This window comes from Ochotona curzoniae, unplaced genomic scaffold, assembly GCF_017591425.1.
Source record: "Ochotona curzoniae isolate NIBS_2020 unplaced genomic scaffold, NIBS_Ocur_1.0 scaffold_4701, whole genome shotgun sequence".
Classification (NCBI taxonomy): Eukaryota; Metazoa; Chordata; class Mammalia; order Lagomorpha; family Ochotonidae; genus Ochotona; species Ochotona curzoniae.
The window spans coordinates 24,435,824-24,460,577 of record NW_024467122.1 but is presented as its reverse complement, the minus strand read 5'-3'; the positions used below and the strand labels follow the sequence as shown (position 1 = coordinate 24,460,577).

General features: G+C 39.9%; 1 protein-coding gene across 1 annotated transcript; it reads right to left on the bottom strand.

Moving 5' to 3' along the window:
• Positions 1 to 21,937: 21,937 nt before the first annotated feature.
• FSCB (fibrous sheath CABYR binding protein) lies at positions 21,938 to 24,418 on the bottom strand. The gene is given in 2 exon segments (XM_040970051.1): positions 21,938 to 22,116; positions 22,118 to 24,418. Coding segments are annotated over 2 exon segments (2,331 nt in total). The 3' UTR covers positions 21,938 to 22,086.
• Between the last annotated feature and the right edge of the window lie 336 nt (positions 24,419 to 24,754).

Sequence of the window (24,754 nt, the reverse complement as noted above, 5' to 3'; positions counted from 1 at the left end):
ACCCAGCTCTGACATATACACTCCACAGTCAGTCTATGGAACCTGCAATTCTCTCCATGGTTGCAATTCTTAGCCCAGCAGTTCAGTTGAGGGGAATTCCCAAAGAAACCTCATCTGAGATGATCCCAGACCTGATTCTTGTGTGTGCATGCCAGTACAGAATCCAGCACAGTCTATCTGACCTATGAATACATTGGTAATTGCAATTGCTGGGTCAGTTTCATCTCCAGCCCTATCTTCTATGCAAACTAATGGGTGTTGTAGTCCAGCCTGATCCTGCCAATCACATGTGGTCCTCATGTAAACCAGTGAGAGTTGCAGCCTAGTCAGAGCTACCCGCAATAGCACTCACCAGGCCTGCTCACTGCCCTGGTTTCTGTGTTTGCCAGCAAAAACAGCAGGCTGGTCCAGTCCGTCCCACATCTCATTCTGCTCTCATATCAATGGACATTGAAGCCTCTTATTCTATATTCATTCCTAAACATTTCAGTTGCTTCTGCATTCAGCCATGTTCCCTCCCACACAATGTTTCCCCACTTTTTGTGAAATTTTCTGATTTTTTTTATTCCAAAGAATTTATCCAGTTTTACTTCTGTCTTCCCCCATCATTACATCTGAACTTCATTAAATATTGCCATCATTGACTTTCATGTTGCCAAGGGCAGAGGAGCAAAAATCTGGTATGTGGCACTGTCAATTATCCTTTCCTTCATAATACATTGTTCTCCCTTTACTTCCAGGAGATTGTTTTAAATAAGAGAGATTATTTTTTCGTCTTTTTTTTCCCAGATCGTTTCACTTTGTTCATTACCTAAAATGTTCTATGCTAGATCACTTCTCTTTTATTATTTCATTTCTTTCTCAGAGTTCTAATCTGTTCTCAAATTAACATGCATAAATGTATCCCCAATTAAAATCACTAGCATCAGACATTTCCCTGAACTTCAGAATCATTTCTAATAATCCAATGTAACCTCTATTTGATATCTTTTTCTTGTGAGCCATATCTTGATAATGAAAACCACACAATTTCTAACAGAAATCTAGGAGTCATTTTCAAATCCTCATACTTCTTCATTTTCTGTGTCTCATGAGAACAATAGGTGATGTCAATCTATGTCCTAAAGCAATCTTTTTTTTTTTCACTTCCCAACAACCCACATAGGGCTACTGCCTTCATACATACCATATCATCTCTTTCCTTATGACAGGCTTATTAAAAAAATAATACTTTAAAAGATAAAATGATCACTTTCATATAAACACAAAGTGAGCATATGCCATGGGTTTTATTTAATCAAGAAAGGAACCAATAAGAAGTGACAATAGATTCAAAGAAGAATTCAAAGTGACATACTCATATTGGTTAATCAGGAGTGCTAAGAGGAATTCACAAATGCATTCAAACCTGACTTTTTCCATAGCAGGGACAGAAATTAATTTTCTTTCCAGTAGATAGAAATCATTTACACATCTACGGTCAAGAGTCATTCACATTGCTGTGATCTACAAGTTACAGAATTTTAACAAGGTAAAAGACAATGAAAAATGCAAATTCTACAAGAATCAGATATCCAACAAAGTAATGCCCTACATAACACATTTTCATTGAAGACACATAGTAGAAGAAAGCCGACTACTGTCTATAATGCAGGTGGGCATTACTTAACCAGTTAAAGGTCTTTACAGAAAAAGATTGCTATTCCCTCTATGACCCAGCTGAGAAAGAAGAAATTTTGCCACCAGATTATCGTCAAAACTCAGCTAAAATACCAGCTTTTCATCGAGTCTCTAGCTTGTCAGAATCTTAGAAGTCACTTTCTTAAAACAGATCTCGGATCTCTGTCTCTTAGTCTCAATACACATACACACACAAACACCCCACATATAGTAATTTTAAAGTCTCATGAAAAGTGGAATTAAAATATAAGCTTATTTTTTGTTGCAAAACTATCTACCAACCATATACATTAATTGTTTTCATAACACAGTATGTACATTTTTTTGAAGACTCACACACTGCTCCGGCCAGGAGAGCCAGTAACGTGGGCAGGGAGAAGGTCTGGGGATGAAGCAGCAACAGGAGACCAGCGATGATAGAAGTCTCTCTGAAACCTCTCACATCTCACAGAAATCTCGTCTCCCTCTCACCTTATTCCACCCCGAAGACCCTTGGCCAAACAAGTACATACAGCTGAGCCTAGTTCTGCTCAGTCCATACAGCTGAGTCTAACTCTTCTCAAAAGTCAGTTCTGAATGCATTTGTGAATTCGCTGGAGAATGAGTCCAGGTGCTTTGCAGGGTTAAAAGTTCAGCCTGTGCTTCTGCTGTAACTGCTCTGTTTCACTGTGCCATTAACTCCTTAGGCCACAGAACACTCACACATTTAATTGGTTCCACTTATTCTGGAGGTCTCTAAAATAAACAGTTAACAGAACAGCTGTTATATTAAGAATACTTAATAACAGTAGTTTTCATTAGAGTTTTAGAATAAATGATCGCATGAAAAGAACCTCATACAGCTGACTCATCTGTGGAGTGTAGGAAACTCAGAAGAAAGACAAGTACTTGACAAGAAGCCAACAAGTCAACTGTGTTTGAGAAGAATGGATTAGGGTTAGAAATAAGAACTATATAAACATACTTGTATTTTCAGAAAGTAGTCCATTCATGTGGAGGAAGGGAGGTGATAGAAACAAAATCAAGGAATCACCATTCACAGCCACCATTTAAATCCAGATGCCAAGCCACAAGTAAAAGTCAAGAGATCTAAGAACATTAAGTAGTAAGATCAAAGATAGAGGTTAGACAGTACAGCTCTAGAGTTACTACTACCTGTCCTGTGGGCTTATAACTAGGATCATGTCCTTCCTGTCTGCAAACTGCCAGCCTTTGAATCAAAGTCCTTCTCACTCAAACTCTACCCACTTTCTTTCCTTTACTTCTGTGTTTCTTGAAAGAAAAGTCTACTTTTTCTAAAACTTATGTCAAGGAAAACTTGTACTCAATAGAAGTTAGCAGATAAAGAAAATTATTCAAGACCACTGCTAGAGGAAACTTCTGTGTCAAAAAGTAGATGGCGTTTAAGAACTGGGGTGAGCTACTGGAAGACTTCGGGAAGAGTACTAGTGGTACTCTCATGGATATTTGATAAGTAGCAGCAGGTAGGAAAGCTAAAGTTTCACTCTCCCATACAGACTGGGAAGTTAAGTGCCTCTGATCCTTGATTAAGTTACAATTACAGATGCTTTTGTAAATGTTCTAAGTGAGGAGGAGTCAGAGGAAGAAACATGTCTCAAGCTTAATCAAGCAGAAGGAAACATGACGATCATTTTGGTCACATCTTCATAAGACACATTTTGTCTTTCACACAAGCAATTTGGTCTCTTTTTCCCACATCACGCAGTCTTCTTTCTCCTGTTCTCTAATGTAGATATTATTCATCTCACACTTTTCTTGATTTATCTAATGTAGATATTATTCATCTCACACTTTTCTTGATTTGTCTGTAGTCTGTCATTAACCAGTACCCACCTAATTATTTTTTCTCTTCAGTTTTTCATTGCAATGTACTTTCCTGGGTCTTTCTTCTCTTCAGCTTTTACTTGGAGCAACTGGAAGTCTATTTTTCACTTGTTTCTCAGGCTGCTTCTGTAACCCCTTTTCTCTTTTTATCTACCACTTCATTTAATTATAAAACACCTCTTTCACCATCCCAAGACAAACTGCAAAATTTTGCAAAGTTCACAAAACACTGGATAAATGTAACAGTGGATTATATGAACTACAAACTTGTAAAGCAGAAGCAATCATTCTGCTTACCCAACGCAACTGTAAAATTTGCAGTTATTTAATCAGCACTACCACAAAACTCCAATCTTTCCATAAAATCTACATCTACTAGCACAGTTACCACTGCCACTTTAGGTAGACCAAGACTCCAACCCCTGCAATTATAATTTTGTGTTCATCTCTGTTTGAATCTCATAAATATTTAAAATCCAAGTACAATGTATAATCTTACCCAAAACCTGCTAATCCATGATTTTTCACCTCATTATTGGCACCTCCATGTACACAATCTTCTTTTCCACCCACCCTTAACCTCTCCTATTCAATCCATCACCAAGCCAGATCTATTCTTTCTCCCTAACCGTTGGTTAGTATTTCACACTTTTATCCATGCTATCAAAGCCCATTTCCACGGTCATGACTTTTCATATGGATTATTTCAGTAGCCACCTCATGAATATGGTCATCCCAAATCCCCCGACAGCTTTACACTGATAGTAGCAAATTCTTTCTAAGCAGTTCATTACTTGATTGTTAGTTCCTGCTTTAAGTCTTTCAGCGGAAAACCACTGTCTTCATGATAAAATCCAAATTATTCATGATGGTGTATAATGCCCTTCATAATCCACTGCCTAGTTTTCAAACTACATCTGTCACTACTCTGACCCTCAAAATCTGTTTCCCAGTTGAACTGAACTATTTGCAAATACAGGAATGTAATGTGTACTTCACCACTTTGCCTGGGAGCTTTCCTCTTGTGGCACCTCTCAAACTGAAAGCTCACTTGTCCTTCCATTACCACTTTTTCTAGCATCTGCCTTTTTCTAAAACTCACTCACCCCTGAAATCCTTTACTGTTTTGATCCAGACTGACTTGGTAACATCTCTTCCATAAATGCATGCTGACTGCACTGAACTATTTCAAGTTCCCATAATTATTTAGTTATACAAAAGCTCATTATTTCTCTTTCCCCAATCCCAACAGGAATTCTTTGAAGTTAAGGAATGATGTATTACCTCTGTATACAGACTACAAGGAGAGATAGCAAAATCTAGGTTCTTTGAAGCTCTTATCATATTATAAACCATTATTTATTTATGTCCAAAGTATGATAAAGATGTGTTATATGAAGACAAAAAGAAACTGTCATACATATTAGTGCAAACTTCCAACAATTTATTGGACTACCTATCACATTCACAAGCAAACCATAAGATGGGTAAAAAGAAGAACACAAAATAATTGATCTTCAGTAAGTAAATCATGTTAAACAAATTTAATGTATTAAAATTCTTCAAAATGCTCATAAAAACGTGCATGATTAAAAATTACACATGGCTTTTAAAAAACAATTTGTTCCAAAATCAAATTTATTCTTAATTGCATCTTCCATGGACCTTTTGAATGTAACTTTACAGTCCCTGGACCCTAACAATGTCCTAAAGTTTGCCAATGTTCTCCAGAGCTCCAGTTAATCACAAGTCCTAACAGGCTGGAGCTCCTGTCTCATAATCTGAACCCAGATGAACATCAGGGTGACTTCCGACAAGCTGATGTGGATCTGCCAGTTTCTTCCTCCAATGCTCTGCTGCTATGTTGGAAGGATATGATGCTTTTTTAATCTGCTCAATCCCAACAGAGTTGGATTCTATGTTCAATACTTCAGGTTTATATCAAATATTCTCAGTCCCTATACTAGTTACTTCTAATTTAAACTCCCATTTGGGAATACTTGTGAATCTCCCCTAAGAAAATGTTCAGGCTCATGAGATTTAATAAGACAGGAGTTCTGAAGCAAGAACAACCTAGAAGCACCTGTTTAAAATTTCCTGGGCACCATCTCTGGTGATTCTGTATGTTTGATAAATGCTCATCATAATTCCAAGTGATATATGATCCTTGAATGAGAACGGTGAAACTGTTGCTAAGGAAAAGATTCTATCCTGACAACCTTTCCATTTATCACTGGAATCTCTAGCAACACATTTCTTTCTTTCTACAGTTTCTTTACAACAGCAAATACGTAAACCTCATAAAATGTTATTTGGGTTACAAAACACATGTTTTCTGTTATTGAAATTATAATATCTCTTCAGGAAGCTAAACACATTTTACTTTAAAATATCTCAATGTTGAAACAACTGCAAGTCACTGATCACATATTTTTAAAAAGCAGTTAAAAAGTTTGACAACTCTTTATTGTTCTATTGTTTATTGTTTCATTTTTTGTTCTTTAAAAAACAGTTCCACAGGCTCAGGGTTTTTCTTGTAGATTAAATCTATCAACGAATTTGAATGAGTTTTGACACTTAAGCATATTTTATTTTTGGCCAGTAGATGTCTTTTTCTTTTAAATATGTATCTTTATTGGAAAAGCAAATTTAAAGAGGGAGAAACAGAGAAAGATCTTTCATCTTCTGATTGGCTCCCTGACTAGCTGCAATGGTTGGAACTGAGCTGATCCAAAGCCAGAAACTAGGAGATTCTTCCAGGTCTCTCACATGGGTGCAACATCCCAAAGATTTGGGCCATCTTCCACTGCTTTCACAGTCCATGAGCAGGGAGCTGGATCAAAAGTGCAGCATCTGGGACACAAATTTGCACCCACATGGGAAGCCAGTGCTTGCAGGTTGAACATTAGCCAGTTAAGCCATTGTGCCAGTCCTAACCAGCGGCAGTCTTAAAAGTGTTCTGCTTACCTGTGAAAACTGTTCTTAAAGAAGTTATGAAATAATGATGTCTGGAGAAATCAGATGGGAAACATGCATTACATATTCCAACTAGTTCTTTTTTTTTTCATGTCACTAAGAAGTATTTATGATCTTTTATCCTTAAGGATCATTGTGAGATAAAGATTTACTATTCATCTTAGAGAAATTAACTGAGAATGTAGGACTTTGGCTATAGAAAATGTAATAGATTTTTGCTTTATAAATAATATACAAACATCATCGTTATTTTAAAAATAGAATGATTTTTTTTAAAAAAATGGGAGGTCACAAAAAGTTATACAAACTTTTTAAACTTGAAGCTTTGTGTTATAATACTGATATAAACTGGGATAATCCTTCTAATCCCACTGTGTTCAAGAATTAGTATAGATAGAAAAATACACCCCTGGCAGTTAACTAGTTAGTAAGACTAACTAGTTGGTGCTTGGAAAGGGGGACCATCACATCACAGATTATTGGTCTCTGAGAAGGCACAAGCAGCCTGTTTAAGAGAAAGTCAGGAAACAAAATTGCATAGGTCTGGGAATTGTATAGAACAGTTTTTCTGGTTGCCACATGGATTTTTTTTTTAAGTATGAAGCCAAATTTTCTTAAATTATGCTGTCAGCATGCTAGAAGCCATTCTAAGCATCAACTGCATTCCAACAGATTATTGGCAGTATTGTCTATTTGTTCTTAGCAAATCTCAGAGTTCCAAGAAGCCTTCTGTCTGTGACATTATCATTTTTGGAATAGTAGAAAACCATCGGACTTACAGACCTCCATTCAGATTTCGGCTTAGCATTTGCTAACCTGTGAACATGATCCCTTAGTATAACAGGAAGCTAGGATTAGAAATGCACCTTGGAGCCAAACTCAAGAGAGTGATCTTAACAGTTGCACACTGAGGAAGATCATATCTTTTTAAAGATTTATTTTTATTATGTTATCATTGGAAAGGCAGATATACAGAGAGGAGAGACAGAAAGGAAGATCTTACGTCCGATGATTCACTCCCAAAGTGAGCACAACGGCCCAATGCTATGCCAATCTGAAGCCAGGAGCCTCTTCCGGGTCTCCCACGCGGGTGCAGGTTCCCAAAGCTTTGGGCCATCCTCGACTGCTTTCCCAGGCCACAGGCAGGGAGCTGGAAGGGAAGCGGGGCTGCCGGGATTAGAACCGGCGCCCATATGGGATCCCGGGCATACAAGGCGAGGACCTTTAACCACTTGCACCACCGCGCCGGGCCCAGAAGATCATATCTTAACGGGTGTCGCCTGTAACTCACCAGCAGACATGTTTGATAAACACCAGCCAAGAGAATAACTTTAAAAATCAGGATCTTTGATTACAGTTTACAGGGACCTGCGATAGCCTGTGATGAGGACAGAATGACTGAGAGGAAAGAATTACTCAGACAAAACTCAACTTTTCCCAGAGGAGCTGGAACCATTATTATTATTCATTACTTTTTTGTTGTATAAGATGAATTACAGTGCTACAGGATAGCATGGAACAACTCTCTTGATCTATAATTCTGCTGTAGCCTTTTTAATTTTAGGGGTTTTTGCATTTTAAGTGTAAATAATTGCTTATTCTATTTCAGTAGCAGAGAGAACAAGCATACAAAGATTTCTCATCTGCTGGTTCACTCTCCAAGTATCCAGGAGCTAGGAACTCGATCCAGGTGTTCCAGATGAGTGGCAGAGATCTTACAAATGAATATTCACCCGCTGCTTTCCACAGTGTAAAATAGAAGAAATCCTGGAATTGGGTCTGGCACAAGGAATGAGGGCATCCCAATTGCTTTGCCAAATGCAGGTTCCATGAGAGCACTTTACAGAAGAAAATGGCATCAGTAACTTTTCTCTTCTATAGGTGTCATAGAATGTTCACAGACACTGTTTTGGATTCTGTGTCCAAATTTGAGATCCTTAACATCATGGTCATTAAAGACAATGAAGAAAGATCAAGGGCCTCAACATGTCTAATCCTTTGCCAGAGTGAAAAAACTTCAAAATCAGAATTCCCAGGCAACTTCATTATATTTGGCATAAGAGTTCAGTATTGAAGTGTATTCCTGCTCAATTTTTCTGGCTCAAGCACTTTAATCAAAGCTCAGTCTGATGAGTACACAGATCACTTGAGTCAAGCTTTCTGCTACATGCTTAAACTCCCAATAAGAGAGTCATATTTCATTAAGTATTGGGGAGGGCAAGTGTTGGGCAGTCACAGATGATAAGTGAATCATTTACAGGCCAGCTGTTTCATAAAGCTGTAGAAAAAAAGGACAATACTTGTTGAAAACATTGTTGTTGATCTTCAGCATGTGATCAGCCGCAACCCAAACAATCAAAGAATAGAAAGGAAGGAAGCTGTCATATCATTCAACCTCCTAAGATTCAAATCCTCACTACATCAGCCAGTCCCAAATATAATTACAGGACACATCTTGGAAGGTTGGATAGTTTTGTTTTGTTATGCCTTTAAGTATGCAACTGAGGTAGGAAAATTCCGTTATACTAAAATCTTCAGAGGGGTTAGAATCTGAGATTAAGCTGCACTTTTTAATCTTTGGGAAGCTTTCTTAATATTTAACTATATTTTCATAAGAGTCATTCCTCATAACTGCCAGCAATTTGTTCTGACTCAGCTATCTAAGGGCCATCTTGAGTTCATTTTTCTCAGCTAAGAACCCCAACATTCCCTCTGTTAAACATATGTCATGATATTAACTGAGTGTCTAACATATTTTTTGGCTCCCATAAATATTTTCTCATTGGAAAACTGCAACTCAGTAGAAATGTCACTTTCTAGTATACTTCATCTAGTACAACCAATCTGTCTCACTTCCCACATTGGCCTTGCTTTAGACCACAATACCTGTTTGCACTCATTTTGTATTTCCACAGTGAGAGTCTTCTCCAACTTCCCCTCACAGATTAGTCAATGTCTTTATTTAACATTCTAAGTCCCCCTTCCCCCTTGCTCTTAGCTAAGAATTACATATGCATAATCCTTGGAGAAAATTCAGCCCTTATAGTGTTCAAACTAACCAAATGAACATCTGAGCCACATACATAAATTACTGAATCAGAATCACACATATAAGAGGCCGTACCCTATAGCAAGTTTACTGAGTCAAGTAGCTAGGTTGTCAAGATGCACAAGGAGTACGACCTCTGAAACAGCCTACTTTGTTCCTGAACTCTTGCTTTCCACGATAGACAGGAGCCAAGTGGCTCAGAAGAATTGATAGAGTCTCTAAGTGAGGTTTGTGAGTTACCTTATACAACTGGGGAATCTTGGCTATGAAACATCTCCATTTTTAAAAATATATATTTATTTTTACTTGAAAGGGAAATTTACAGAGGGGAGACAGAAAGATCTTCTGTCCACTGGTTCACTCCCCAGATGGCCACAAAAGCCAGAGCTGAGCAGATCCAAAGCCATGAACCAGGGGTCTCTTTCAGATCTCCCATATGGGCACACGGACCCAAGGACTGGGCCATCCTCCACTGATATTCAGAGAGCTGAATGGAAAGTGGAGCAGCCAGGACACAAGCTAGCACTGATATGGAATGCTGGTGCTTGCAGTGGAGAATCAGCTTCTTGAGGCACAGCCCGGAGACATCTCCATTTTATGCCCCAAGAGTGTCATGGAATTTGTGACATTTTCTTATATTATAAAACTATAGATCCTAGATGCATTTAGCATAAATAATTTCCAAGAAGCTTCTCTGAGATAGAGAAAGAACATCCACATCTGGTGGATCATTCCCCAATGCCTGCAAGGGCCAACACTGCAGCTGGGATAGAATTGTAAGCTACGATTGCAATCCTGGTCTCCCACGTGGCTGGCAGCAACATCCATGTGAGTTCAATCACAATACTAAATCAAGGTACATAAGCAGGCTCCAGATGTTCATATTTTGTATTCACCATAAGAAATTACATCAAGTCCTGAATCAGGATATATTAAATCTAAAACATGTTCCTAATCTGCTATGCAGAAAGCTTTTCTTGAAGGAAATTAGCCAGTTATTGCACCCACATGATTTCTTTGATACTACTTGAATATTGCAAGGCTTCTTTTTTGTTTTGTTGGTGGTGGTCTCACCCACAGCCATTTAGCCTTTCTGATGCTCCATGTATCCCTTGGTGATTCTTGATACAATTTTGGGAGTAGAGAAGGAATATTAAAATTTGTTTGAAACATCAAATAAATAATTTGACCTAGTCCAACTTTGAATGCAAATAATATTACTAGCAGAGTCAAGAGTTACAATTTCCTATTACAGAAATATTTAGAGAAGGCTTGTTTCTAGAATTCTTTTAACAGCTTTTCAATGATCAGGGTATCTATCAATCTATCAGGCTCATTTAATACAATTTTACTTAAAGGAAAAAAAAATGAGGTTGGTCTCAGGACAGGGCATCTCATGCCTGGATCCCAGATGACAGCCACCATGTGCACATGGTGAGCTGTCCCCAGGCCTGCCTGAGCTCCAGGGGCTGCTCCCTTTGGAGTGAGAACACCGAGGGTGGAGGTCTCTTTGACTGGGTAGGTCCGGGGCCCACCAGCCACCCTCTTTGGGTGGTGAATGGGATTGGGGAGGGGCGCGACCTTGGGCCTGGGAGTTTAAACTCCCAGCAGCATCTCAGGATGGGGCATCTCATGCCTGGATCCCAGATGACAGCCACCATGCGCACATGGTGAGCTGTCCCCAGGCAGCCAGTGCAGCATTTGGCTCCAGGCTCTGCCTGCTGGCCACCCGGCCTGGACCTCTGGCGTTTTGGTTCTTTGAATCGCTGCTTAGGTAACTCCAGGTTGAACCCTCTATGCTTCTAGGATGTGAATCAATTCTAAAGAAAGTAACTCTTTGTAGAATGTGTAATCTCTGAACAATGCTGACCACCAAATACCAGTCCATGCAAAAGCTATGGCTCGGGTCTCATCCATCAGAATCATATCCTTTTACCTGACATGATGATGGATCAGGAGAAGGGTCATATTAAGCAGGGCCATTATATTAACTAGCACTCGAGAACCATATCTGGGGGTAAATTTTGTGAAGGATGTGTGGGCCACATCCTGTGAAAATTCTAGCCCCAGGCCGGGAGCGATGGTGCAGTGGTTAAGGCCCTTGCCTTGCACGCCCAGGATCCCATATGGACGCCAGTTCTAATCCCAGCAGCCCCTCTTCCCATCCAGCTCTCCACCTGTGGCCCGGGAAAGCAGTCGAGGATGGCCCAAAGCTTTGGGACCCTGCACCCACGTGGGAGACCCGGAAGAGGCTCCTGGCTTCAGATTGGCTCAGCTCCAGCCATTGCAGCCACCTGGGGAGTGAATCATCGGATGGAAGATCTTCCTCTCTGTCTTTCCTCTCTGTATATCCACTTTTCCAATAAAAATAAAATAAATCTTAAAAAAAAGAGAGAAAATTCTAGCCCCACTGGTTAGCTCAAGAGTTGGGGTGGTGATGGACTAAGCTAGGTGTGACCAAGGAGCCTGCCATCAATCACAGGTAAAGGAACCCACAACAGTCTGGACTGGTCAAGGCAGCAACATCCAAATGTGCATCCTGAATAGGGTGTGGGTGGGCCAGGCTGCAATGTTCACCAGTTCATACAAGGCCAAATGGAAAGCCAGACTTCTCCAGAACCTGGCCTAAACCCAATGGCATGTATGAGAACTGGGTCTGGGAGTGGATTAAGTGGAGGAACTTGGGAAACTCCCTTGGCAAGTCATAGCTCCCACTGGTGAACAAGTGATGCAGACCTAGGGATCGAACAAGCTGGGCAAAGTAACTCCAAAAGCTGGCTAATGTGTCAATTAGTAAAGGAACAGGGTGGACCAGGCAGGACTGAGCAAACCTTAGCCCACAAGCAAAACTAGAGACCAGGAGGGAGCACAGGTCACGCCGAGCTGGGCTCCTGTACCTACTGGTCTGCATGAGCCAGGAACGCTAAGCCAAAGTGTCTAAGGCAGAGGTCAGGACAGGTGAGGAGCTGAGCCAAGCTGAGTCAGAGCAACCACTGCATGTATGTGATATACAGCTGGGAACAGGCCCAGTTTGGGGAGCTAAGGAGACAACCCCAGCTGGGTTGAGGTTCCCACCAAGGGGCACGTGGGCTGGAATGGGGGCTGCAATCTGATCAGGAAACAGTTGTAGTCTCCCTTGGCACAAGTGTGGACTGCAATTGGATACACCAAGCCAGGCCAGACTCCAACACCTTCTGGTGTCCTAAAGGACCAGGGTAGATGTGGGACGGACTAGGCTAGGTCTCAACCCCCACTGAGCCATGTGTGAGCCATATGTGGGCATGGACAAGCCACGGCTGGGCTGAAACATCCAACAGCAAAGACCAGTTTGGGTTGAAGGCCAGACAGGAAAAGCCACTGTTCCTGCTAGGACAGGAAGTGAATTGAGTAGGACTGGCTCATGGACCCACTGGTATGCGCAAAATCTGGCACTGGGAGAGGTTTTGATGGAGGAGCCTGGGCAACTCCTCTGGCAGGACACAAACCCGGCAGGTAAGCACAAGAAACATGATAGGAAACAGCCCAGAACAGGCCATGGAAAGTTATCCACTGGCATACATTTGGCATGGGCATGGGGAGCAGACCAGGCTGAATCTGTCCATGTCATCCACTGGCAAATCCAAGCACCAGAACAGTGTGGGTCGAGCCAGGTTCGGTTGCAACAAAAACTAGTGCACATTACGGAATGCCAAGGAGAGGTTGCCTATATCAGATGTAACCCCAGCACCCAGCAGCACACGTGAGAACCAGAAAGGGAGGGGGCGGAGATGGTAGAAGGAATATGGGGGTGCTCCCCTGGGATGGGGGCTGACCAGACTAGGCAAAGCTACAACACCTGTGGGCCTAATGTGGACTAGATCAAGGAAAAGTCAGGCCGGGCTGATTGTTCCTACTTGTGCAAACCAAAATTAGAGTGGGTGAGGGTTGTTTAGGCTTAGTGGTAGCATCAGCTGGCAGACTGGCATTGGGGCCTAATTCTGGCAAGTCAAACCGCAGAACTATCTGGAGAGTACATAATCCAGAGTGGGAATGGCCTAGAAGAGAACTAGTGGGCTCCTCCCTCTTGGGTTACCACTCCCACTAGAGGGCACGAAAACCAGGACAGGGACTGGATGTTGTTGGAAAGGCACCCAACAACATCTGTGTGGGCTGCACAGTGGAGCTGGTTAGAGGGAACAAAGCTTTAATACCCATTGACATGTACAAGAGCCAAATGGGATGTGGGACAGACTGGACTAGTCTGCCACACATACTGGCAAACCAGGGTAGGGGGCGGGCCTGGTGGGGGTTATTGTGTGTCGCTCCAACTAGGCTGTAGCTCCCACTTGTTTATGTGAGGGTAGAGTATGAGCTGGGCAGAACCAGGCTGGACTGCAACACCCATTGGTTCCAGTGGAAGGTGGGGCTGAAAACAGAACACCTCAAAGTTTCTTTGGAGATCTCACCAATCAAAATGCTGGACTCAGAACCTCAACCAAGATAAGACAGAAGACAGAACAGGTCAATCAACCATCTCAGCTATATGTTGGCAGCGAAATACAGGGCAAACAGAGACTCTATGATGGACTATGTCAACCAGTGAATTCTTCAAAGACCTCATCGTGCTTGGAGTGGCAAGATTGGCAGTGATTCATAACTGGTGAACTATCAAAACCACTTAAAACAAGAACCTCAGAGCATACCCTACATCTGGGACCTGGGGAGGGTGGGAAATTGGGTGGGCCTTCTCCCTTAATACCCCCCTTTAAACATGAAGGAAACAATATGGAAATAATAGTCTTACCCACTTTCCTATAGCCCTTGAACCTTTTTACCCTAATTATCTATGTAAAGATTGTCAAAAATAGAATACAAATAAATTTTAAAAATAATAAAAAAGAAAATATGAAAAAAGAAAAATAAAAAATAAAATGAGTTTTATGCAAAAAAAAAAAAAGGAAGAAAATGTAGTAAATGGAAAAGTGGAAAAAAAGTCTTCCCTAGTCACAGGGTAGGTCAGAGATAACCATTTTGTCAGTATTCTCCAGAGAAATTGATCCAATAATAAAGTTGGTAAGTAGGTAGGCAAATAGAGAGACTTACAGAAAAGGCTGTAAGTTAAAGTTACAGAGTCTGTTAAGTCTGAAATCCACTGAGCTGACTGGAAGGGTGGAAAGCCCAGCATGCATTGAGGTTTCAGTCTTGGTATGCTTGCACACTAGAAACTCAGTGTAAAGAGATAATACAGCTCTGCTGATGCTCCTAGGAAAGCAGTGAAGAATGACCCAAATGCTTAGGACTCTGCATTCATGCGGGAAACCTAAAACAGTCTTCTGGCCAGACCCAGAAGAGTCTGCCCCAGCTCTTCCTGCTAATTGTAGTAGCCATTTGGGGAGTGAACCAATGAACGAAAGACATCAAGCATTCGCTATCTACCTTTCAAATGAAATTTTTAAAAGTATTTTTTTAAATACTAAGCTTATTAATGAAAATGAAAGCAGAATAACTATTGGTATTTGTGGAATGTATTTAAAACAATGCTTAGAGAGATACAGGTGCTTTTAAATCCTACATTGTGAAATAAAGGTTAAATCCATAATCTCTGGTTCTATCTGAAGGAACTAAAAAATACACATAAGTCAGTAGACTACCAGAATGATGAAAATATTAAAAAGCATAACAGTGGAATAGGGAAAAATAAATAATAAAACCAATGAAATACAAATCTTTTTATTTGAAGAGATCATTAAAATTAATAAATCTCAAACCAGATTGATTTAAGGAGAGAAGACACAAGCCTTTAATCTTTTTCAGTATGAAATACGAAAATTACATGACACAGTTAACTTAATGATAGGTCCTCTATTTATAAGAAAGATACAAAATGTGTGGTTATGTTTTAGAAAATAATACAAACAGTCCTATAGTTATCAAAGTAACAGCTTTTTGGCTAACAATTTTCCAAAAGTAAAACTCCACACTTAGATCAGGGAAGAACCCCAAAACTGAACAATCTCTTCTAGAAAACTAAAGATGAAAACACACTTTTCAATTCATATCATGTCAGTTTTGTATCAACACCAAAACTAGAAAACAATATTATAAGAAAAAAATCTGTATATCTATATCCATCATGAAATAGGTATAAAAATTCTTAATAAAACTTTAGTTACATTTAATCCAAAAACAGCACAAAAAAATCATGATCGAGTAAAGACTATGCAGGGAATGAAGAGTTGGTTTACTTTATACTTACTCAAATAAGCCAGTCCTCAAAAGACAAATATCATACGTTCTTCCTGAATGTAATCTCCTTGACTGAGATTAGCAACCTGGGAATTAACTGCTCCACACAGCAGGAGTCTACACACCTGAGTGATTGTACCATTTTCATTTTCAGCTTAGTTTACCTATATTCTATGTAATCAGATTTTTCCCCCTTTTTCTCGTTTCTCTACTTGTTATCTTATACTACTTTCAAATGTCAGAAAGTTGAGCTTGCTACTATGAGGTGAATGGATATGTTATTGCAATATTTTGCGGAAAAATCGAGAGATGGAGACAGGAAGGGAGAAGGGGAAACATGAGGATGGAAGGGCTAACTTTTAAACATATTCTGAAAAATGTGAAACTATTCATTTTATATAAATTAAAAATGAGAATAAAAATGTTGCACAAAAAAGTTACTTTAACATTTAAAAATCAATCAAACTTGTCACATTAGCAAGGCAAAAAATGAAAATCATTTAGTCATTTTAATGGATCCATTTTAAAATTTGCCAAAATTAGGCATTCTGTTTTAATGAAAAAAAATTCAAATCTAGAAATGCAAAGGAGCTACTTCAACTGGCAAATGGCGCATACAAAAAGGTATAGTTAGCATCCCACTAAATAATCAAAATCTAAATACATTTCCCTAACATTAGCAATAACAACAAAAAAGTGTTTTATTTTCAGTACTTGTATTAGAATTTGAAAACTAATAAATAAGAGAAAAACATTGAAAATATTTACATAGAAAACAAAAAATTAAAACCACATTTGTAGATGACATAATTATCTCTGAATGAAATTCTGAATGGTATACAAATGAAATTAGCAAGATCTTAGTATACAAGGTCAACAAGTGCAATGATATTTATAATTTAATAGCAATAAGAATTACAAAGTAAAGAAGCACAAAATTGAAAACTACAAATCATTCCTGAGAGAAAAAAAAAAGTTCTAAATAACTGGAAATAGACATCCTACAGAGTGCTCATGATTCAGAAGATTTTATTTTATTAGAATCTCTCTACAAGTTGTTCCTCAGATTCAATTAATTCCATGAGAGATTTTATTGATGCTTCATCTTGTTTGAAAGGTAGAAAGACATAAAGAGACCATTTATCCAATGGCTCAGATCCCCACAACATCCAGGGCTGTGCCGAATCAAAGCCTGAAGTCAGAAACTCAATGGGGGTCCAATTTAAACAGCAAAAGTAAGTGTACCTGAGTCTTCACCTGCCACCCCACACAATGTGAATTGGCAGGAAGCTGGACTGGAAATGGAATAAGCAAGAACTGAACTGGGCATCCTGATACAGCATCCTAAGCAGTATCTTAACAATAAGCAAAACGGGGCCCGGCGGTGTGGCCTAAAGGCTAAAGTCCTCGCCGCTAAAGTCCTCACCTTGAATGCACCCCAGGATCCCATATGGGCACCGGTTCTAATCCCGGCAGCTCCACTTCCCATCCAGCTCCCTGCTTGTAGCCTGGGAAAGCATTTGAGGACAGCCCAAGGTTTTGGGACCCTGCACCCATGTGGGATACCCAGAAGAGGTTCTTGGTTCCCGGCTTTGGATCGGCTGTTGCTCTCACTTGGGGAGTGAATCATTGAACAGAAGATCTTCCTCTCTATCTCTCCTCCTCTCTGTATATCTGACTTTCCAAAAGATGGATAAATCTTTAAAAAAAAAAAAAAAAAAGTAAGCATAATGCCTGCCCCTTAGAAGCAACTTTTATGGAAATGAAAACTTTACTCAGAAGTGTGTATGGAAGTACCAGAGACCTAAAATGAATACAAGACTATCATTTAAACAAATAATATATGGATGGGAGACCACCTGTATGTCTGAAAAGTAAAGTAATATCAGACCTTTCTTCAGATCAGTTTAAAAATATAACGATGGACCTGGCACGGTAACCTAGTGGTTAAATCACTGACTTTTATGCACCTGGATTCCATTTGGGCACCAGTTCATGTCCTGACTGCTCTATTCCTATCCAGCTCCCTGCTTGTGACCTGGGAAAGCAGTCGAGGATGGCCAAAGCCTTGGGACACTGCACCTGTGTGGGAGATGTGGAAGAGGCTCCTGGTCTCTGGCTTTGGGTCAGAGCTCAGCTCTGGCCATTGTGGCTACTTAGGAAGTGAACTAGGGAATGGAAGATCTTTTTCTCAATGTTTCCTTGTCTCTGTAAATCTGCCTTTCCAATAAGAATAAATAGATTAACAAATAAATAGACCCAGCTACCCTGCTCCTAGAAATATACCCAAAAGAATTTAAAACTACATATGTAAAGGGGATCTGTAATCCTATATTTACAGCAGCACAATCTACAATAGCAAAGACATGGAAACAACCCAGATGCCCATCCAAAGAAGAGTGGCTAAAAAACTGCGGTATATCTGCTCCATGGAATATTATTTGGCCATTAAAAAGGATGAAATATAAAATTAGCAACTAGATGATCCAAACTAGAGACCATTAAGCTCAGTGAAATCAGTCAGTCACAAAACGGGAAATACTATATGCTCTCTCTAATATTAGGAATCTATCATGGAAATTGAAATGTATAGTGGCGCAGTAATGGAGACTACCATACCCAGATGTGAAAACACCATGCAACATGCATCTCTGCTTCCAAACAAAAGATGGACTCCCAATGAAAGAGCTTGCTATTTCTAGACAAATGGACTGTCTGGCATTCTCTGTACCAGCAATGTGGAGGCACACCGAAATAGACTGATAGAATTTTAACTCCTTATGAAGAGTTGTAACATTCTGGGAAAAATCAATCTGGGGGGGTGGAAATTGAGGGGAAGGGAATCCCAGACTATATAGAATTGCATGATAAATTTTAAAATAAAAAAATTAAAAAATTAAAATAAAACAAAAAATAAATAAATAAACAAATAAATCATATTGATGACAGAGCCTGGCCTAAATATGAGGTCTAAAACAATGAAATATCCAGACAGAAACATAAAAAAAAATCTTAACAATCCTCAGTTTGGCAAACATTTCTTAAATACAATATCAAGGGGAAAAAAGGATATGCTTTACCAAAGAAGATATGCAACTAGCAAATAAGTACATTAATAGATACCCTTAATCATTAGAGAAATGCATAGTAGAATTATAAGTAGACATCATTCATTCTCACTGAAGTAGCTAAAATGAAAATAATTGGCTATATCCTGTGCTAAAAAGAATATGGGATAGGGCCTGGTACAGTGGCTTAGGTAGCTAATCCTCTCCTTGCAGGCCAAAGGATACCTTGTGGGCGACAGTTCATGTCCCAGCTCCTCTGCTTCCCACCCAGCTCCCTGCTTGTGGCTTGGTTCTGATCACTGCAGCAATCAGAGGGTGAAACAGTGGGTAGAAGATCTTTCTCTGTCTCTTCCCTTTTCTCTGTAAATCTGCCTTTCTGATAAAAAAATAAATAAATAAATCTGAAAAGAATATGAAACAACAGTTGGAATGTAAAATAGTAGATAATTCTGGAAAATAGTTGGCATTGTTTTTAAAGTTAAACATCTTCTGCCAAACAATGTAGCCATTTTCCTTCTAGGTATTTTCTCAATAGAAATCTAAACATATGTTCATTCAAAGACTCAAATATGAATATTCATGGAATCTTTATTTATAATTCAAAGGTACAATATTTATATAAATTGAATGCAAATACACATAACACTAGTGGATTCTATTTACATAATAGAATATACAAAAAGCATAAGAATAAAACTGACATCATTTGATTATTGTTCATAGCACATGCCTATATTCAGTGTTCTTTCTGATTTCACTTGCTTAACATCATGGTTAGTGATGGGTTAAACCTATGACTATAAAGTAAATTGAGAATATGCTATCACAAAAATTAAAGGAAAAAAGAAGAGAAGGAGGAAAGATCAAAGGAGGGACAAAGGGAAGGAAATGTTACCTTCTCAAAAATACAGGGAATCTGTTTCCTTCATATTAACAAAAATTTTTAATACAAAAAATTAAAAATTGATTTAAAAACATAAGTGATTGGGGAACTATGTCGGGTATTAAGATGGGCACAGAGAAAAGAAGTTATGAATGGTTTATTTTGAGGGATTTTGAGTAATGTCTATATTCATTCTCTGGACTATGATGGTGGTTTTACAGGTATAGAGCATGTCAAAACTCATCAAATTGCATGATTTCAATAAAGGCAATTTGTTACGTGTATATTACATTTTAATAAGGCTATTTTTAAAATGGATTTTTAAAGCTCTAACTCCTAGCAGCATAGAGTCATTCTGACATTATGTAGCACCTACTCCTTGCAGGCATTTCTACTCACTCTGAATCTTGGCCAGAGCCTGATCTCAATAGTCAAAAGCTCCTTATTACCCTTATTCAAGATATTTTCTTACTACCTCTGAAAAACTTCAAATAAATATCTCCTGTCCCAAATGTTCACAGCTACTTCTGCTCTAATTTGCAGTAACAATTATCTTAAAATAGTTCACAAACCTATAAAACATATTTTCTTACTATGTACATACTACTTTTATACATTTGGGTCAGGCTGTGAAGTCCATATCAGCTCTAGCTTATCTCCAACTAAATGTTGAAAGTTCTCTAACATTACCAGCCATAAATTTGATCTTTATTATACACATTCTCCTTATATCATAGTTTGGAATTCCCATATGACATCTAAATTTAAGAAGGAAACAAGCCAGAACATAAAAGCTAAGACAGTATTTTAAATATCTCTAGTTTAGCAACCCAAGTTTAACCAGAACTAGTTTCTCAGGAAACATAAAATGGAAATTACTTGGAAATTCAAAAATACAACATTGGTTTTACAGTCTAAAGTTTCTCAACCTTAAATGTGGTAGATACACAAAAGGGGGTGTTACAGCAATTTTAAAAGAATCTTAAAAATTCACTTAAAATTTCCTATGTTCTTGCTGACTGAAGCAATTAAGAGCTCGACAAAAACGCCACAATTAAAGGATTTCATAGGCTAACAAGGATTTGAATTATTGGAGTTCTCAGTAAACAGAGAAAAATGCTGATCAAATTAAAATGTCTAGTTAGAGAGTCATCTCACCATGTTTGCACATTGTGACTGACTCGTACCTAGACAAAATATTTTCCCAAAGGTTGCCATTTCCATAGAAATATGGAGGTTCTTCAATAACAGACTTAAAGCATTATTATACTTTGATGTTCTTTAAAGTGTTTATTAGTTTATATTACAGCAACTCAATTTCATCTTAAGTTTCTCTTAACAAATACAGAATACAGAAGATCTAAGCCATGCTTCCAATGGACTCATTTTCTCAGTAGAAATTAAATAAAAACTAAACAGAGATGTGGCTTCCAGCCCATGCGGCATATCTCTTCATATTTACATACCTGTTAAAAATACTTCATCTATGGCCATATTCATTTCATTGAAATAGAGATTGTTGAAAGGAAATAAGTGTCCCTGTATAGTCATCAAAACGTAAAATATGCACAAAGATAGGGAAGAGCACTTAGATTGAAGCCAGGAAAGTAATGCTTGTCTCAGAAGAAACTGAATGGAAAGGGAATAAGAAATATGATGAATTATAATAAGTAGAATACCTTAAATTTACTAAACTCAAAATTTAAAGATGAGGACAGATATTGGGAGAGCAAGAAGCATCTCCAACAGAAGCTGCCTGCATTTAGGAAGCAAAGACAGACAAAATATGACTGTCTAGTAGACTATCCTCGTCAACAGTTTACTGAAGAAAAGACATTCTAAGCAAGGATTTCAATCCTAACTCACTTTATTTTTAAAAAGGCATTTTCGGCCCAAGCACGATAATCTAGCAGCCAAAGTCCTCGCCTTGCATGCGCCAAGATCCCCTATGGGGCTTCGGTTCTAATCCTGGCGGCCCTGCTTCCCATCCAACTCCCTGATTTTGGCGTGGGAAAACTGCTGAGGACGGCCTTGGGACCCTGCACCTGCGTGGGAAACCTAGAAGAGGCTCCAGGCTCCTGGCTTCAGATCGGCACAGCTCCGGCCATTGTCAACAGATGGAAGATCTTTCTCTGTGTCTCTCCTCCTCTCTGTAATTTTAAAAATTAGGTATTTTCCATTGCATAAATTTGAGTGAAAGTAGCATTTTTGAACTGTAATAGTTTTTATTGTTCATTTTTCAACTTACATTTCAAGTATTTGAGTTTCCTTCATTTACCCTATTCACAAAGCTACTTCCAGGTGCCTACACTTTTCTTAAATATGCTATTGCAGAACCTTACAGTTTTCTGATGACTGCCTTAGGTGGGACCTGACCGCATCTCAGGAGGAAGCATTTTTTATTTCTACACGAATGACACCCTCAACTTCAAGAGATGGAATCTCTATATCCTCAGCATTAGAGAAATCTAGCGAAATATCGTCAGATTTTGGATCAGCTCTCGCATCACTTGATCCTTTTTCCCCTGCGATGTCTGCTTCCAGGGAAAACTGCAATTCAGCAAGCACTGACTCTACTAGAGCCTCATCTGCAGATTTCTGTTCCGATGAAGGCTGATCTTGGACATAGATCTCTTTTATGAAAGCCTCCTCAACAGGTGGAGTGGGGATTTTAGTGGGGGCTTCCTTTTGGGGAACCTCCTGAACTTCAGCAGAGACCTCTTCTATAGCAGCCTCTTCTGCTAGGACATGCTCAGCTGATGGAGACCGACCTTCCGGCCATTCCTCCACAGCCACCCCAGCAGCTGGAGGAGACTGTCGGTCTGCAGAGGCTTCTTCCACGTGGGACTCGCGGGTTGCTGGAGACTGGACCCCCGCGGGGATCTCTTTTCTAGGGGCTGTTGGAAGGTCAGCATAAGGCTCTTCCACAGAAGCCCCCTCACCTGGTGGAAGGAGAACTTCAGCTGGACCTTCTTCGGCCGAGGCCTCCTGGTTTGATGGAGGCTGAACCTCAGAGGGACCTTGTTCGACCTGGTCCACTTCTGCAGCAGCTTCCTCTGCTGGTGGAGGTGGAGCTTCAGCAAGGGCTTCTTCTGCAGGAGTCTCCTCAGCTAATGGAGGCTGGATTTCATCTGGAGCTTCTTCCACAGGAACTACTTCTGCAGGAACCTCATTGGGGGGTGTAGATTGGACTTCCGCGGAGGCCTCTTGTGTGGGAGCTTCTGAAGCTGGTGCAGACAAGCTTTGAGCAGCAGTATCTTCTTCTACAGAAAGCTTAACGTCCTCATTCAGCTCTCCTCTCGGCACTTCCTCCACCAGTGGAGGCGGCATTTCAGCAAGAGCCTCCTGGGCTTCCGGGGACTGACGTTCAGTGGGACCTTTTTCAGCAGGTCTCTCTTCGGCAGTAGCATCCTCAGCTGGTGGAGATTGACCTTCAGCAGGGGCCTCTTCAAGGTTATCCTTAGCGGATGGAGATTGAGCGGGGATGTCTTCTTCCTCAGCGAAGACGCCTTCTTCCGGAATCTCTTCAGGTGCCGGAGACTGAATTTCAGCAGGCTCCAACGTAGCTGAGATATCTTCAAGAGCATACTCAGTTGGTTGAGCCTGTATTTCAACTGGAGATGCGTTGTCTGGGGAAAGTTGTAATTCAGCAGGATACTCTTCCGGAAGAGGCTTCTGACCTGGTGGTTCATCTGCGTGGATCTCCTCAGGAGGAGGCTGCAGTTGGACAGGGGTCTCCTCAGCAGGGCTCAGTTCTCCTTTATCAATGGCCTCCTCAACTGAAGGAGGCTCGGCTTCATTAAATGGGTCCTCTACAGTGGATAAGTGTAATGTACTGAGAGCTTTTTGTACCTGTGGCATCTCTACTGTACCATAAGAACCCTCTTCTTCAACAGGTACCTCTTGCCTAGATTTGTCTGGTAAAGGTATCACAGTATCATTTCCAGTTTCCTGCGTAAGTGAACACATGCTGACATTTTCTTGTCTGATTAATTCATAGCTACTTGTTGCAGGCTGCAATTCAGGAGGCTCATCAGGAAAAATCTCTCCTGAGGGTTTACATTTCTGGGCACCTTGGTTTGAACTTGTTAAAGAATTACTTGGCCTGGAAATAGCCACCATTTGTGCTTCAGTAAAGGATGTCTGCTGTCCTTTGTCCACTTTCTCTTTGGGGGGAATGTTCATTGTGGTCCAGTCTCCAGTACAACTGGTCTGCTGAGACCTGTCTATTTTTTGATGAATTGAGTGCCTGCTTGATGGAATTTCGGCTTCTTGAACACTCTCTTGCAATTCAGCGGCTGCTTCTCCAGCACTAGCTCCCCTTTCTTCAGGTGCTACTGTCTCACCAGTGAGCTTGACTTCTTTTTCCTCTTGTATGAGGTTGTCTGTCTGCAGAGATCTATCAATCATTTCATGTCCATGCCTTCTCTTCATCCAAGTTTGTTGAAGTTGGGAAGATATTCTAATAGACTCATATTCTTTGGCACCGTAGTTGCTTTTGCAACCAGGAATATGACCAATACTGACAGTAGTTTTGGGACCAGATGATGGTGGCAATGCAAACTGTTTCTTTTTCTCCATCACTTCAGTCTGCTGTGATTTGTCTACCATTGGTTGGCTAGGTCGTCTTCTCTTTCGAATTTCTTGTCTCCCTGCAGAGATAGGCTGGTCAGGTTCATCACTTTCTTCCATTTCTAAGACTCTGAATTGGAGATATACTTATCTTGAAGTAACTAATCATCAAGCATCACAAATGAACCAGATGGTTAAGTCTTGCTTTCCTTCATTAAGTGTTTATATGTTGAACTCCTTCAGAAAAAGATAATCCATTGAATCCTGTACTACACTCTTGCTGGATCCCATCTTACGCAGGAATCATCGTTCTTGCTTAACGTCTGCTATAACTAAGTAGAAGGTTTACATGTAGAATCTTCCCTCAAGCTTCTATGACATCACAGAAAATTCTCTGTACAAAGTTCTTTCATAGCATTCGCAAAACTTTTAAAATTTGGTTGTATATTTGTAGGT